The 18,714-nt window shown below is 34.9% G+C and overlaps 1 protein-coding gene across 3 annotated transcripts in view; it reads right to left on the minus strand.

Moving 5' to 3' along the window:
• Window positions 1–18,714, minus strand: part of IKZF2 (IKAROS family zinc finger 2) — a 189,958-nt gene that overhangs the window by 69,670 nt on the left and 101,574 nt on the right. For 2 of the 3 annotated variants that reach the window (XM_049784155.1, XM_049784154.1), the window contains exon 3: window positions 657–845. In XM_049784155.1, coding sequence (XP_049640112.1) covers window positions 657–845 — 189 coding nt within the window. Of the gene's footprint in view, window positions 1–578; window positions 846–18,714 lie in introns of all 3 variants that reach the window. The other variant, XM_049784153.1, reaches the window with a different exon arrangement.

An 18,714-nucleotide genomic window follows, 5' to 3' on the forward strand; every position in this document is an offset into this window, starting at 1 on the left:
TTTATTATATTCCATCTCACAAGTCTCCTTGCAGGAGTTATAATAAAAAAAATTACTGTAAGATGGCAAATCTCTTGGACTAGTAATAGTATCTTATTATAGAGATCCAAAGTCGGAACAGATTGATTGGAAATTGCATTCCATGAATTTAACCAGATAAGGTTAAAATGATCTACCTCTATATAAATGCATGAGGACCATTTTATTATATAAGCTCTTAGCTAGTAAACTAGATTACCTGCCCATGGGTATGTTAAAATATGTATAGAAATACAAAAAGATTGAGTTACACAGTGAAATTCTCCTCTACCTTTTGAACCCTTATCATATTATTGCTATATTAAGAACTGTGGAAACTGAATCCCAAACTTCTTTTCTGATATGCTATTCAGATTTGAAGGCAGGAAGTCAAGACCCAGGCTACTCTCTGCTTTTCAGCATTCCAAATACTAGCAGAATTCTGAAAAAGGGAGTTTCACCATTGCCACCCCTGAATAAAAAGGAAAGAGAATAGATGTCAGGTAATATCAACATCAGATGTCACAGGCAGTCATCAGGTTATTCTTTCAGCTGCTTACCAGTGTGACTCCTTTTATGTACCATTAGCACATTGGGCCCAATGCAAACCATGCCACAGACGTCACATTTCAGTTTACCATTCGGAAGCCGGATTCCTCCCTCGCCTTGAAGCTCCTGGACTTTCCTGTTGTCAGCCACCTCGCTGCTCTCAATTAGAGGTTCTTCTAGGCTGCTCCCCTCATCATGGCCCCTGATCTCGTCCTCATGGCTCAGGGGTTTCCTGTCACACTCTTCATCACTCTGCATTTCTAGTTTTACTGAATTTGCTGTAATTAAAGAGAAAAAAAAATCCATTATCACCTAAATCTCTTTTTTACACACTGACATTCAATTAACATGGTTGCAAGTTATATTTTCAGGTTTTTTGTTTATTTGGTTTTTGTTTTGGGGTTACACCAAGTGGAGGTCAGGAATTATTCCTGGATCTGTGCTCAAAAACTGTTCCTGGAAAGTTCGGGGGATTATATGGGATGGCAGGGATCGAACTCCTAGGTTTGCACCATGCAAGGCAATCGCCTTACCTTTGTGCTATCACTCTGGTCCCAGCAAGTTATATTTTCATTTATAAGACATTTCATCATACTGTTAATATATACTGTGATCCATGACATTTTGATTAAAGATAAAATAGCTCACAATGTTCTAGGCATACATAATAATACTTTACTTCAAATTATGTTTATTTCTTTAACTTAGATCAGAGGTCTCAAACTCAATTTTCCTGGGGGCCGGGGGAGGCAAAGTCGGGGTGAGGCAGGGCCGCATAAGGGATTTCACAAAAAAAAAGTCCTCAATGTCATTATTAACAGTTTCAATTATTTCTTCTGAACATGAATAGAACATTGAGTGAAGAGATAATGAAGTTAGTTCTTCTGAACATGGCATCTTTTGCCTATTCCTTGCTGCCAGAAACTTGATAACGCTTCTTCTCACAAATCTGAACAACATTTGGCTTTAGAGAGAAAGCAGTTGAGACCCTCAGTATGGCTTGAAGATGATCATCATTAAGTCTAGACCTGTACTTTGGCTTATTGAAGTTCAATGAGGAGAATAACTTTTCACACAAATATGTGCTCCCCAAAAAGCAGGCACATGGTGTGCTTGAACATTTGGGAAAGATCAGGGAAGCTGGGGGGCAATTCTCTCAAAAATTGCCCATGCATGTCTGCTTTTCCACTAATCTCCCTGAACTTGGCTTTGAGATCAGAGTTGCACTGCAGGTCAATGAGCTCCATTTGAAGCACAGGAGTGGCATCTTGCACATCAAAGGAAAAGGGGTCCACAAAAATTTGGAAAGTGGCTCTGTGCTTTTTGAAGTCTGCAAATCTGTGATCAAATTCCTTCTCTAGCTTAAAAATAGCATCTACATATTTCTCACCACTGAATCGTATGCCTGCATCCACAAATTTCTTGCATGCTGGGAAATGGCAAAGGTTTGTCTGAGAGAGCTGCGATTTCCATAACACAAGTTTTGTGGAGAATGCACTCACGTTGTCATAGGCAGCACTGATAAGCTGCCCTGGGCCTTGTAACATCTTGTTTAGTCCATTCAGCTTATGTGTGATGTCAACAAGAAAAGCTAAGTCCATGAGCCATTTGAGATCACTCAGCTCAGAAACAGCATTTCCATTCTTCTCCATGAAGGCTTTCACTTCACCCAACTCAAAAAATCTTTTCAGGACATTTCCCCTGCTGAGCCAATGTACCTCGGTGAAATAGAGCACATCTCCAAATTCTGACTCCATTTCCTCTAAAAAAGCATGGAACCTCCTGTGCTTTAAGCCCTGGATCTGATTTGGTTGATGCATTTCACAACAACAGACATCACATTGTCAAACGGCAGGCAGGGCCTGCTGATGGATAAGCAGTGAAGAGCAATGACCTTCTCTACACCCTCTTCTTCAAATTTTTTTGAATAAGTGCCACCAGTCCATTTTTCCTCCCTGTCATCGATGGCACTCTATCAGTTATTCCAACAAACCTCTTCCATGGCAAGCCTACATTCTCAATGGCATCACACAGATGCCTAAATATCTCATTAGCAGTGGTCTGGCCATGCATTGGAATTATTGTGAGCAGCTCCTCTTTCAATTCAAAATTGCAATCAACACCATGGACATAAATTGTGAGCTGCACAGTGTCTGTTATATCTGTGCCCTTGTCAAGAGCAACTGAATATGCATCAAAACATTTGGCTTTCTCACACAGTTGATGATAAATGTCACTTGACATGTCAGAAATGCACTCTGCCACAGTGTTGGCAAAAAGGCTGATTTTGCTAAACTGACCTTTCTTTTCCAGACAGATAATACTTGCAGCCTGTAACATGCATTTTTTTTTTTACAAACTCTCGTTCTGTGAATGGTTTCCCTGCCTTAGCAATCATCTCACTAACCATGTAATTAGCTTCGACTGATGCAACATTCTCTTTGGTTGTTTCTTGAAGAAATCTTGTTTCCTCATTAGACATGCTTTAAGACTGGCAACCCGCTTGGCTCTCTCATTTCCTTGATATTTTGCACATTCCTCAGCATGTTTAGTTGAATAATGGCGTTTCAAGTTGTATTCCTTGTGCACTGCAACTTTCTCTGAGCAAATAAGATATGTGGGCATGCCCCTGTGCTAAAAAAAGAAATACTGCATCTCCCACTTTTCCTGAAATTGTCTGTGCTCGTCATCAATCTTTCTCTTCACTGCAGGCTTTGATGAAGTCATGATGAAGGTATGACAAAATCTAATTGTGTAATAAACATCTCTCCCTTCTCTCCCTTAGGCCTCAGATAATGCAAGGGACAGCAGGCAGGAGCAGCGGAAATGACATCTGCACTAGGCGCAAAATATTCGCAATAAAAATTGCATCAGTAAGAAAGAATTGCAAAAAATCACATTAAACATTTGCATACCCCGAATGGAACTGCTCGGGATATGCGAATTTTAATGCGATTTTTTCTTACTAATGTGATTTGTAAGCGAATAGTCGCAAATACTGCGATATTTGAAGGCCGGCTGTGGGCCACAAAATGTTGTATGGAGGGCTGCAAACAGCCCGGGGAACACGAGTTTGAGACCCCTGACTTAGATACATATGTGTTAAATTAAGTATATCAATAATTCTGGTATTGACTACTTAGTTGCTGAGTCTTAATAAGGCAGAGTTAAGAATATGAAAGAGGGTATATATTACATAAATTCACTGAGCAATGTCACTTCCTTATGATATATAAGTAATTATATATATATATACACATATATTCTCTTTCTTATATGAACCTGCTTCTAAACTGAGCAAGAGAATTAAATATTTTATATATATATGTATATATATGTATATATATATTTTTATTTAAACATCGTGATTAAAAACATTATTGTAGTTGGCTTTTAGTCACAAAAAGACCACCTCCCTTCACCAGTGCAACACTGTCACCACCAATTCACCCCATATCCTTCCACCCACACCCTCTGACTGTTATTGACATAGGTATTATACTTCTCTCACTCATTAACATTGTCATGGTAGTTGTTAGTGTTCTAAGTGCACTCACCCCTCCTTGAGGTGAGGTTCATATTGTGAGCCAGTTATTCGGCCCTTAACTCCAGGAATTATTACATTAATGTCTTTTATTTTTCTTAAAATTCATAGATAAATGAGAGTATTCTGTCTCTCTCTCTCTCTGACTTATTTCACTCAGCATAATAGTTTCCATGTCTATCCATGTATAGGAAAATTTCATGACTTCATCTCTCCTGACAGCTGCATAAGATTCCATTGTGTATATGTACCATCGTTTCTTTAGCTATTCATCTGGTTGGCATCTTGGTTGTTCCGAGTCTAGCTATTGTAAATAGTGCTGCAATGAATATAGGTGTAAGGAAGAAATTTTTGAATTTTGTTTTTGTGTTCCTAGGGTATATCCCTAGAAGTGGTATAGTTGGATCATATGGGAGCTCAATTTCCAGTTTTTTGAGAAATCTTCATATTGTTTTCCATAAGAACTCGACTAGGCAGCATTGCCACCAGCAGTGAATAAGAATTCCTTTCTCCCTCATCCCCACCAGCACTTATTGTTCTTGATCTTTGAGATGTGTGCAAGCCTCTGTGGCATGAAATGGTACCTCACTGTTGTTTTGATTTGCATCTCCCTGATAATTAGTGACGAGAAGCATTTTTTTCATGTGCCTTTTGGCCATCTGTATTTCTTCATTGAGAAATACCTGTTCAGTTCTTCTCCCCATTTTTTAATGGGGTTAGATGGGATTTTTTTGTTAAGTTCTGTCAGTAACTTGTATATCTTATATATTAGTCCCTTCTCTGATGGATACTAGGTGAATAGTTTCTCACAGTCTGTGGGTGGCTTTTGTATCCTAGGCACTATTTCCTTTGAGGTGCATAAGCTTCTCCACTTAATATACTCCTGTCTGCTTATCTCTGTTTTCTCTTGTATGGAGAGTGCTAGTTTTTATAATGCTACCATCACTCTGATACCTAAATCAGACAGAGATGTTGAAAGAAAAGAAAACTACAAACCAATATCCCTGATGAACACAGATGCAAAGATCCTCATCAAATAGGATCCAATGCCTCATCAAGAAGGTCAGATTCCATGACCAAGTAGGATTCATTCCAGAAATGCAAGAATAATTTAACATATGTAAATCAAACAATGTAATACATCATATCAAGAAAAAAATTAAAACCATTCGATAATATCAGTAGATGCAGAAAAAGCATTTGATATGGTCCAACACTCATTGTCGATAAAAACTCTCAGCAAGATGGGAATGAAAGGAACCTTTCTCAATATAGTCAAGGCCATCTACCATAAGCCAATGGCAAATATTATTCTCAATGGAGATAAATTAAAAGCATTTCCTCGAAAATCTAGTACAAGATAAGACTACTCTCTCTCACCACTATTATTCAACATAGTACTAGAAGTCCTTGCCATAGCTATTAGGCAAAAAAAAAGATATCACAGGAATCCAGATAGGAAGGGAAGAAGTCAAGTTCTCACTGTTTGCAGATGACATGATACTATATTTAGAAAACCCTAAAGACACTACCAAAAAGCTTATAGAAACAATAGATTGATATAGCAAAGTGGCTATATGAAATTAACACAGAAAAATCAATGGCCTTCTTATACACCGATAATGATAGAAAAAAATGGACATTAAAAAACAACCCCATTAACATTACTGTCACACAAACTCAAATATCTTGAAGTCAACTTAACTAAAGATTTGAAGGACTTATACAAAGAAAACTATGAAAACCTGCTTCAAGAAATAAAAAAAGAAACAAGGAAATGGAGACACATACCCTGCTCATGGATTGGCAAGATTAACATAATTAAAATGGCAATACTCCTCAAAGCATTGTACAGATTTAATGCAATCCCTCTAAGGATACCCATGACATTCTTCAAAGAAGTAGATCAAACACTCCTGAAATTCATTTGAAACAATAGACACCTATGAAAAGCTAGAGCAATCCATGGGAAAAGGAGTATGAAAGGTATCATTTTCCCAAATTTTAAATTGTATTTCAAAGCTATAGTCATTAAAACAGCTTGGTTCTAAAATAAAGACAAACGTTCAAATCAGTGGAATAGACTTGAGTATTCAGAGAATGTGTCCCAGATTTACAATCAATTAATCTTTGATAAAGGGGCAAGAAATGCAAAATGGAGCAAGGAAAACCTCTTTAACCAGTGGTATTGGAGCAACTGGTCAGCCACTTGCAAAAAAGTGCACTCAGACATCCAGCTAACACCATGCACAAAGGTCAAATCCAAATGGATCAAAGACCTGGATATCAAACCCAAAACCACAGGCATATTGAACAGCACATAGGTAATTCACTCAATGACATTGCAACTAAAGTCATCTTCAAGGCAGAAACAGAGAATTAACTTCTGATCCTGGTATAAAGGCACATTCCCAAAGGAAAATGCTATAAAATCAGTCTAAACATATGTATTAAGAGCTAAATAGAGTTAATCCAAAGTGTACAGGACCCTTCCATCTCCATTTATTCCTAAACTATAGGAAAATAACTTCTCTAGGGAACATAAGAATATGAAAATACAATGTTAAATTAATATATATACAACAAAATGCAACAAATGATACATGTGGCATAATCAACAAGAATGTGCTTGCATATGGTTAAGAAATTTAATATTTCTACTTGTACTTTTTGATAATCCTGCGGAAAAGTTAAGATTTTGTTAGTAAGTCATCTTTCTGAATTGCTGTGACAGACTTTTCAGGAAGTAGGCTTGAATTCCAAATGAATACTAGTTTTTCTAATCAGTAATCTTTAATATTTTTTAAAGAAATCCCATCTAAGTTATTTAACAAAAATTATTTGGTACTACCTAAATACAGAAGACATTTTGATAAATAGAAGTTATTTTGACTGAAACTGCTTTCTTAGAGAAATTATACCTTCTGTATATCACCTACTGTGATTTGACATTAATACTTATATTTATCTATACATATTAATTATTCTATCAAAATGACTCATCATCTACTCTTCTTAAAAGTCCCCAATGAACTGAATATGGTGGCTGAAAAAAACCACTGGATTAGTTGGAAGATGATGGCACTAATACAGGATTTAATATTTACCAGCAATAACATCTTGAACTAATAGTTTAACCTCTGCATTGAACATTTTTTTTTCAATTTCAGAGTTAAAATCAATTCAGATTAAAGCTTCAGCAAAGTAATTTAGTTATTAAGGATGGGAATCTTGTAGGCAAAACGTCTAGGTTTAAATAATATTGCTGACCCTCTCTTTAAATAACATCAGTAGAAATTACTTCAATTCCACTGTACTCACTGAAATGGGGATGGCATGGTACCCACTTTTTAAGGCAGCTTTGATTATTTAATGAGAAAATGAGCATAGCTATTATTTTTCCTCTGGACAAATAGTATACAGTGCCCTATTACATAGAGACATTGTAAAGATCAAATTATGCTCTGAAAACTATTCTGGTAGGTAAAATGTATTACACATTATTCCTGGCCCTATCTTCAATGAAATATTCACTCTTCAGTTTTATACTACTGTATTTTCCAGTGTATAAGATGACCGGGTGTGTAAGAAAACCCCCTAATTTTATAAAACATAGGTTTAGGCCTATATTTGCTGTATAAGACAGAATGTTCCTATGCTGCAACTGTATCTTCCACAGTGAGCCAATCACTACAAGCAAAGGTCCAAAGGTTATACTGCAATAGACTTCCTTCCTGACTTTGGCCAATCTGAGGAGGCTTCTTACAGTGTAGATTCGGGTACAGAACACTGTCTAATTTACATGCATAAAAAGCCTGCTTGAATTGGCTGAGTTAGAGAGGCGTTCAAGCAGCCTGGCAGTGATTCGCGCAGGATCGAGTTGGAGAATTCGTTTTGTGGCAATATTCAGACAATTTTCATTTAGTGGCATATTGAAACATTTCTCGGGATATACTCTGTGTATAAGATGACCCCCGATTTTCAGTTGACGTTTTTTTGTTTCAAAAGTCGTCTTATACGCCAGAAAATATGGTACATAGATGTCAACTATTGCTTCAAATTTTTAACATAGGAATGATATTTTATCTGTTTCACTACCTCTAACCCAAGCAAAAACCTGAAGAATAGTCTGTATTCAGTCTCTGCTGAAATGATAAATGATTAAGACTTAATGTTTTCTAAAAGTGCTATGTATTATTTAAAGAATCCATGAATAAAATACAGACAAGATAAAAATAATAAAAAAAGTATCTAATTCTTTTCTAACCAAGTTTCACCATTCCTCTACTCTGTCTCAAAAGCAATCATCACCCTTTAATTCTGATCCAGAGGTATACTTGCCTGAAATATGGTTATTGTGAAATATAAATTTACTAACAGAACTAGAGCAGAGTGATTCACCTGTTTTCAATTTTTTCTGAGTATTTTTTCAATATTTCTGCATTAGCTCATAGAAATATTGTCAATTTTAGTTAATATAATTCATTGTATAAATATATTGTAATATATCATATAAGCTATATCAAAAGAAATTTAAGATTATTCTTTTTGTGTTAAATAGTTCACGAACTGTGATTTGGCCCCCCAAGCCAGGAGCAATATCTGAGCACAGAGCCAGGAGTAACCCCTGAGCATAATCGGTGTGGCCCTCCAAAAAAACCCTGTTTATTGTATAATATACAACTAGATAGATGGAAACCGTTAATTACTATAATTTTAGCCTAAACCAGGGGTCTCAAACTCAATTTACCTGCGGGCCGCAGGAGGCAAAGTCGGGTGATCCTTGAGTGCAAAGTCAGTAGTAAGCCTTGAACACTGGGGGGTGTGACCCAAACAACTAAAACAAAACAAAACAAAAAAAGATTCCTCTAGGTCAGGGCCACAAAATGTTGTACGAAGGGCCACAAAAGGCCCGCGGGCCGCGAGTTTGAGACCCCTGGCCTAAACCTTTTAATATAAGAAATTTGAGTATTCTTTCTATTTATAATTGAGGCTTTTTGAAAACTATTAAAATTCTTGGCTAATTCTTCTATAATAATAAGTTTTTCTCACTGACTGTTTTATATATTGATGACATTATCCATTAAGGGTCTATAAAATTTTTCAATAATTAATATAGATTTGATTCAATTTGTACTTATAAGTATACGGTGAGTTATATAAAAACAAATCTTATTCTAATTCTTTTCTTTTCTTTCATTTTTTTTGCGGGGGGGGGGCACACCAGGCAGCACTAAAGGGGTACTCCTGGCTCTGCACTCAGAAATTGCTCCTGGAAAACCATATAGGATATCGAGAATCAAACCTTGGTTGGTCATGTGCAAAGCAAGTGCTTTATTGTTGTGCTATTACTCTGGCTCCCTATCCTATTTCTTAATCTATTTCACTAAAATTTGTTTGAAATTCATTTCATCTAGTACCAAAGGCAGAAAAACAGTCTGAATTTTTAAATGTTAAATAGAAAAAATTTTATTTATTTATTTATTCATTTATTTATTTTGGTTTTTGGGTCACACTGAGCAATGCTCAGGGGTTTCTCCTGGCTCTGTGCTGTGCTCAGAAGATATATATATATATGGGATGCCGGGATTCGAACCATTGTCCTTCTGCATGCAAGGGAAATGCCCTACGCTGTGCTATCTCTCCGGCCCCAGCTCCAAATATATATATATATTTTTTTTTAATATATTTTTTATTTAAGTAACATGATCATAGTTGGGTTACAGTCATAACCAGAACACCCCCCCTTCACCAGTGTAACATTACCCCACTCCCCCCTTCCCATCCCCTGCCTGTATTCGAGACAGGCATTCTACTACAGTTATTTGTTTTTAAGTTCAGTAAGTTGTATTTTTTTCCTTAAAGGATAAGAGTAAAAAAATATAGTAAAGGTGTGATAGTGGCAATCACCGTTGTTTGCATAGGTTCAGAAAAATGGGGAAAATGGAAAAAAATTCTTGACCTGATTACAAAAAGGCCTCACCACAGAAGTTTATTGGCATAAGACCGACTCTGGGTTCCAGGCATACCAGTCCGTCCAACTCGAGTCATTCTCAAGGTCCCGGTGAAACTTTTTCACACTTTAGCTGTTGTTGGTTTCAGATTCTTGTATTTAAAGACTCTGGATTCTGTTAATTTCTTTCATCGATGTCAGGCTGCTGTGGAGCATCCTCTAGTTTCAGCATACCATTAAATGCGGAGAGATCTGCCCTGCATGCAGACTGTTACTGAGTCGTCTGGGTGTGGGGAGCACTCTTTAGAGTAAGTCAATGCCAAAGCAGTGGTAAGTCTTCCCTGGTAGAGGCTTGGATCCTGGTAATGTTATAGACAATTGTGGTTGTTTCCATAGATGATATCCATTGTTCAGTTGTTTGTGGGCAATGCCCATTCTTCTGAGGCTTGAGCCAAATCATTTTGCCAATGTTCAGGGTAAAAGGCCTAATTACATTACCAAATTTGTGTTCCCGTCTCTATTAGATAAGAACTTGTTTCTTACTCAAAAAATATAAAATATTCCTAGCCTTTAAATGTTTCTACATAATGTACAGCATCTAATAGCTTGTTTGTCCCATCAATAATTAAAATTGAAACTTTTAGCAAAATAAAAATGGGTTATATTTTAAAAGTTATATTATTTGGAGCTATAATATATAATCCTATTATTGTTACTAATCATCGTCCAACATAGTAACAATATATTAGTTACTGTCTCTGAAATTAAAATTTTGTTTTGATTATGTAAAAGGTGTTCTCTAAATATGATATTTTCTTTAAAGATAAAGAAAACTCGAAAGAATGAGTAAAATTACATTACATTATAAATTATCCCTATACTAAAAACTATTTTCAAGTTTTTTCATGATATGGATAGTATAAAGTTCAGTTATATTTATAGGGCTAGAGTGATAGCACAGCGATTAGGCATTTACCTTGTGTGCAGCTGACCTGGAATGGACCCAGGTTTGATCCCTGGCATTCCATATAGCCTCCTGAGCCTGACAGGAGTGACTTCTGATTGCAGAGCTAGGAGCAACCCGTGAGTGCCACAGGTGTGGCCCCCAAAAAAAATTCAGGTATACTTCTTGAAATTTATATGTAATGCATACTGAAAATCAGTAACAACTTAAACACAAAGTCATGATCTGTCCTATAGTTGACTAAAATGAATACTTTGCCCATGTACTCCAAAATAATTAAATCTGAAACGAATAAATATTAGTAAGAGCAATGAAAACTCATTAATTCATCTTTACTATTCAATATTATAGTCACAAACATTTGTTTTATATAGGTATTATTTGAATAACTTTAATAAAATAAAGATGTATTATTGCTATATATTTTCCTTAACAATTATGTGATGTAAACAGAACAAAAAGAAACCAAATTTTAAAATATTAATGCTCAATAATGGTTAACTGTCATATTATGTTTGTAGATTTGGAGGTGTGAATAATTTACATATATTAGTGTTTTATGTAAATAACAATTAGTTTAACATAAAATACAGTTATAATAGAATTTTACAAGGATGATATTTTAGATATGTTTCAGAATCTAACTTTCTACATAAATACTTATAAAAAGTGCTGCTTTTAAAATGGGAACATGTTAATAAATTTAAATTCCTCCCTACTTTTAGATTTTCAATATACATATTTTTTAGGACCATCAATATTGATAGGGTTATTCAGGTACAGTGCTCAGGAAACTTCCAAGGAAGTTTAGGCACCAGAGGTGATAATGAAATAAAACTGGGTCTTCTTGTAAAGCATGAAGTTATGTTCTTTGCTCTCAAAATACTATTGTTCACCTTTAGAATATAGTTGACAGATGGTATATAGATTCATAGTTTAATCACTTCAGTTTAAAAGTGGTTACAACATAGGGCCGGAGCGGTGGTGCAAGAGGTAGGGCATCTGCCTTTCTTGCATCAACCTAGGAGAGATGCAGTTCGATCCCCTGGTGTCCTATATGGTCCCCCAAACTAGGATTGATTTCTGAGCACATAGTTAGGAGTAATCCCTGAGCATCACCAGGTGATGCCCCAAAACCAAAGTAAATAAACAAACAAACAAACAAACAAATAAATTAATAAATAAAATAGGGGCTGGAGTGGCAGCGCTAGAGGTAAGGTTCTTGTGGAAGGAATAAAAAGTCAAACACTGAGGTGCAGAGTGGTAAGGCGTCTGACTTGCCAGCACTAGCCTAGAACGGATCGCATTCGATTCACAGGCATCCCATATGGTCCCCCCAAGCCAGAATCGATTTCTGAGCACATAGCCAGGAGCAACCCCTGAGAGTCAATGTGTGTGGCCCCAAAACCAAAAACCAAACACCAAAAAAAAAAAAAAAAAAGGAAAGAAAGAAAAATACAAGTGGCTACAACAATGCTGACTAGAGAGAGACAGATGTTACTATAAGTAACTTCCAGGCCAAATAAATATTAATTATGAACAATTCCACTGGATAAAACTCTTTTTTTTAATCGCTCCTAGCTTGGAGGACCACATGGGATGCCAGGGGATCGAACCTAGGTCATCCTAGGTCAGCCGCGTGCAAGGCAAATCGCCTTACTGCTGTGCCACCGCTCTGACCCCTTAACTTTTATCTTAGTTTTGCTTTTCACCCGAGCATTTTCAGACCTAGGTATTATTATTTATATATATATATATTTTATTTAAACACCTTTATTACATACATGATTGTGTTTGGGTTTCAGTCATGTAAAGAACAGCCCCCATCACCAGTGCAACATTCCCATCACCAATGTCCCAAATCTCCCTCCTCCCCACCCAACCCCCGCCTGTACTCTAGACAGGCTTTCCATTTCCCTCATGCATTCTCATTATTAGGACAGTTCAAAATTTATCCTAATAATGCATAAAACTCTTATACTCAAAATTTTCATAATCTTCATTGTTTCAAGATACATAGCAGTAAACAAATAAAATTATATTAGACTTGTCTTTCATTTACAAGTATAGTGTTAAAAGGCAAAAACAAACCACCTAACTGAAAAGAGTACTGACACAGGTACAGAGAAATAGATCACAGACCAAAATGAGGAAAACATTCAATTGTGAAGGTATTAAACATAAATTTTAACTAATTATATGCATAATAAAAATTTCATTTGCAAGTATTTTATGTTAAATAAATGTTATGTTACACTTAAAAATAAAAGAAAAATTAAAGTGAACAGTGATATTACATATGCTTAGGGATCCCTGATTCATTAAACTTATCTACCCCAAAATCTAAGAAACAGGGCCAAAACTGAGTTTGCCTTAAACATTATTGAATGAGCAAATATTTATTATACACGTATGTTCTGGTCAATAGTTTGTTAACATTAAGATGTAAACTTTTTTGTTTTGTTTTCGTTTTCAGGTCACACCCGTTTGATGCTCAGGGGTTACTCCTGGCTAAGCGCTCAGAAATTGCCCCTGGTTTGGGGGACCATATGGGACGCCGGGGGATTGAACCACGGTCCTGATCCTTGGCTAGTGCTTGCAAGGCAGAGACACCTTACCTCTAGCACCACCTTGCCGGCCTCAAGATTTAAACTTTTTTTTTTTGTGGTTTTTGGGTCACACCCGGCAGTACTCAGAGGTTACTCCTGGCTCCAGGCTCAGAAATTGCTCCTGGCAGGCACGGGGGACCATATGGGGAACCGGGATTCGAACACATGACCTCCTGCATGAAAGGCAAACGCCTTACCTCCATGCTATCTCTCCGGCCCCCAAGATGTAAACTTTTAACAGGTTAGTATAAACTTAAAAATGGTTGCAGGAAAGATTTAATTGATAAAAATTTAGAAAATATTTTAGTAACATATAAATTTGGTTTTTACAATACATTTATTGACTTAAATAGCAAATATGTGTAAAAAGGATTTTCCATAGAAATGGAACTTTAACTATTTTTACTCTGAAATTTTATCTAATTCTTTGTCTATTTAACATAGCATATAATTTAGTTATTTCTGTAAATGATATATTTTAATTAAGTATAATTATTATTTTTTAAAATGTTAGAGGCAAAGGTCACTTTTACATTCTAAATAAAATATTCATTTAATTGTCATTTAACAAATTAAACAAATCCTACCCACATCCTTATAATTTATTTTTATAGATAATCCTAACATTTTGAACATTAAAGTTTTCTCATAGCACAGTACACAGAACTGAAAAACCACAAATTGTTAATTGTTCCCCTGCACCTTTTAGTTTTCAGAGTTACTCCATGCTCAGCAGTGCTGTGGTGCCTGGAAATGAGCCCAGGTAGGCTGCATGTTAGGAAGCTCTTTGGCTTCTATACCATCTCTCTGGGCAACATTTAAATTGTTTAAATTTTTTAAAATTAAAGAAAAGTATTTTTCTTTACAGTATGTAAATTTTAATATGAAAACTAAAATGTCTATAATATGGATTATTATGCAATATAACTTGATTTGAGAAATCCATAAGTTGATAATGCTCAATGCTTCTGACCAAGAAAATAATGCAAAAGAATTTGATTAATTTTTATAATTTAAAATGATAAAGTAAAAAAAAAGTCTGCTGAACCTCTACATATAAAACAGAAATTCTAGATTACTCATAAGTTGGTTTCTGAGAAATATGTAAAATATTTACTCTTTAAAGGAAACAAATGCTATATGGATAGACATTTGTTTCACTGTGTTTATGAAAAAAACAACAAAGTGCCTTTCTTTAACCTATGAAATTGTGTTAGGCAGATGGGAGTCTTCAAGGTGTGATGTGTAAGTAGATCTTTTTTTTTTTTTAATGCTTGCTTTTTGTTGTGTGAAAATATAGGAGAACTCTTACAGGGTATTAGAACTGGAAAAAATCACTTTTTCCAAGTCTAGGACATATATTTGAATGGTATTACAGACAGTATAGGAATCAATGTGTCTATCTAATAATTTGTTGAAAGTTTCTTCTGGTCTTATACTGCTCTCATTTAAAATTACAAAACAGAAAAAAAACCAAACTCGATTAAATACAAGTTAACAGCTGCTTAAATTAATGTGTTAAAAAAAAAAAACAAGAAAAACAACCCATTAAAACTTTTGAGGTTAACTTAAACTAGTAAGCATGTGCATGGAACTAGATAAATGTTCTTTGCCCTCAATGTTTAAAGAGTTACATAAGTCTAATATCTTTAGATTATATGGTGTGCTGCTAAGAAACAATATGTACTACAACTGGGGATTTGAGGGACAAAGTAATTGTATTGTACATGGGTTCAGTTTTGTTTTTCTTAATGTTCTTTGGCTGAAAGTTCAAGGCTGGGATATCATCGATGGAACTACTGAGAATCCTGTTTATGGGTGATTGGGCTTCCACTGTAACTTTACCCTGTCCTCTTTCTTTGCATCTTTGTTGTCATAATTAAAATAATAAAAAAAAAATAATTAATAATTAATAAAAAAAAAAATTAAAAAAAAAAAAAAAAAAAAAAAAAAAAAACAAGCCTTCAAAGCTCTGTTGTGAGGCACAAATATTTACTGAAAACCTAGTATAAACAAAGTAAAATAACCACAAAAGAAATTATTTTAAGGTATTTTAATATATTTTCAAATTTTCTTTGTAAATTTTCCTTAATTATAAAACTTTTTCTTCTTTTTTTTTTTGCTGGTCTTTTTTTTCTATAAGTAACAAATAAGTAAATATCTATAACTTGAAGCTCTGCCATTTTACTACATTTTTTTCAAGTTTTCATTCATAATTGGTTATAGATATCAGACATTAGCATCAATGAAATTCAGTAGAGCATTTGCAAGTGATAAACTAAAACTATCCATCACATCACCTTATTTTCTTTGCCTCCATTCTCACCCTTCTCACTAAACAAGTTATGCACTTATGATTTCTGGGTTTGGGGGGCACTCATCATCTCTTGGTTCTGTATTCAGGTCAGACCTGACTTCCTGGTAGTGCCAGAAGGATCAAACAGGTGTCAGAAATTGAACCAGGGTCAGCAGTAGACAAGGCAGATGCCTTTCTTGCTTTATCATCTCACTGTCCAGATTTTTCATTTCTTAAAGAGACTAGAGTAATTCCAACAGGTCTGCTGACTTCTGATTACTGTTATTAAGCTAATAATAGCCTGTAGGAAGTTATGCTACTTCTACCACTCATTCTGCTACTTAACTTGTTGGGCTCCAGACATTTATTTTGGCTAAATCATGTATACTATCTAAAACAAGAGAAGGGAATATTTAATGTTCCATAGAACAGTGGAATTGATCAATCTTTTACACTAAGAATTTAGGATAATGGTAATAGAATGATAATAATAATAATAATAATAATAATGTAATACAAACATTATTGTATTTCACCCAAAATTCAAATCATATATATTTTGTCTGATTTGATACTGAAAAGAAGTGGAAACTATAGAAAAGGCAGTCATAGATAAACCTAAATGACTTTAATAAGAATACCAAATGAAATATGTGAATTTACAATAAACTGCTAATCTGATTTTTAGCACAAAGTTTTTCGACATAAATTTGCTTTCCAATTTACTAAGTAAATAATAGTACTATTATATTTAGGACAAAATTCATTTTGGGGCAAATAGATCTATCATAAATTATAAAACAATACTTTGTCAGCGGAAGAGAATGAGTGCACAAATAAAATAAAATATATAAATAGTCAAATAAAATATTTTTCGTTTCTATAAATTGAATCACAGACTTAATGTTTTCCATTAAGCCTGATATATAGTCATTCACTGAAAATAACCAACTGTTAATTATAAATTTTCCTGAGGTCTTACAGCATTTTTTTAAATTATAGGTAGTTCCAGAAGTATCTGTCACGGGTCAATCCATTCTCCACCTCTACCTTTCCTGTTTCATTAGTCATGCATTGATTTATTATGGGTAGATAGACAATCATTTGAGGAATAAGTAAATATTATCAAATTCAATATCCCTACCAACTATTTGTGTAGGATGACATTTTGTGCCTTTCTTTGTGGTCAAGGTTTGACAACCTGATGTCTATTACTATTATAATGATATTTTTTGAGAAGCTCATGTGATATTTCATTTCGATTTGAAGACATCTCACAATAAAATAAAGACTAAAATGTATCATTTCTACCTCATCTGAAAAGAAAGGGAGGCAAAGACATCCAATTCCCTAATGATCTCTCACAGTTCCTGAAACCTTATCTGCAAAACCATCATCAAATCACACACCTTTAGTGGCCAGCACAATGGTAATATTGTTGCCAAAGGATAAACTTGAAATTTTTTGGCAGAAAACTGGTTTCCCAGAAAGTTACAATGTGGAGAAAATAAGGCAAGTTTAAACAAAAATTTCAGAGGCAAACAACAGCCTACCTTTTTAACTATCATTAAATAAATGTTTTCACTTGCCAATTGCTAAAGATTCATTATATGCAGTGCCTTGCATTTCCAAATCTTTTTTTTTTTATATATTTTCACCAGTGACACAGAACTCAATATTCCCATGACCTCTCACCTGGAATAATTTCAGTAACTTTATAAACCGGCCTCTTTTCTTTAGCCTTTTGCCACACACTATTCATCCTATATCCCGGTATTGGATTCATCTAGAATCCTAATTTGAGGAAAATAAGGCTCATAATTAATCTGCTAAAACTACTTTAGTGGCTGTCTTTTGCATACAAGTTAAATACTTATGCACAATAGAATTTGGGTTATCCACAAGATTGTTTCATCACATCTCTTGGATATCAGTCACTGAGTTATTCACTATTTTCCAATCAAACCTTTGTTATCTCTCCTGGAAATTATGCCATACATTTCTACTATTCCCCTACCCTGGCAATTCCAATTATTATTTTTTGGAATTTTCCACCTATTTGCATCAATATTAACATATCCTGAGTCTCACTTATCTGCTACCCTCTCTTTAAAGAAAGGTTTTCTCAGTATAGACACACATCGTAATGACTGTATTAGTCTGTCTTAACTCTACAGTAGCTAGGGTATCAGTATAATGTTAGTTTCCTGAAAAGAAATGGCATATTTATTCAGTTGAAGAACCATCTTGCTCAATAGATGTTTACTGGTGTTACTCCTGATACACCTATTTATATTTCTCTTTTCGAGTAATAGAGACAAGACATAGACTGACTACAGGCGACAAATATAGCAATGCAAGACAACAACATCTGCATAATGCCACTTATGACAAGCATAGATTTGAGGCCTATTTTTACAGCTATTTAATCACAATAACCATTCTATGAAGTATATAATAGTAGTTTCTATTTAAAACATTAAGAAACTGAAGTGCAGAATGTATAGAATACCATGTTCAAGTCATTCAGAGTCAGATCTGAGAGAAGAGCACAGGACCAGTGGCCAGAAGCTCGGTACATTATCTGTGCCTCCAAAAGCAAAGTGGTCACCAATTACTAAAACTAAAATAAGAGGATGCCAATAATGTAATGAGTAAGCACTGATTCAATGTGTGCCATCTGACATGCTTTTGAAAACTTCATTTTTAATACAGGTGTACCCGTTTGCTAGCTCTGAGTAGAGAGAAATTTGTTTGGGAGACTGTTTTGGAAGAAGACTA

The sequence above is a fragment of the Suncus etruscus genome, chromosome 1 (genome assembly GCF_024139225.1).
Source record: "Suncus etruscus isolate mSunEtr1 chromosome 1, mSunEtr1.pri.cur, whole genome shotgun sequence".
Lineage (NCBI taxonomy): Eukaryota > Metazoa > Chordata > Mammalia > Eulipotyphla > Soricidae > Suncus > Suncus etruscus.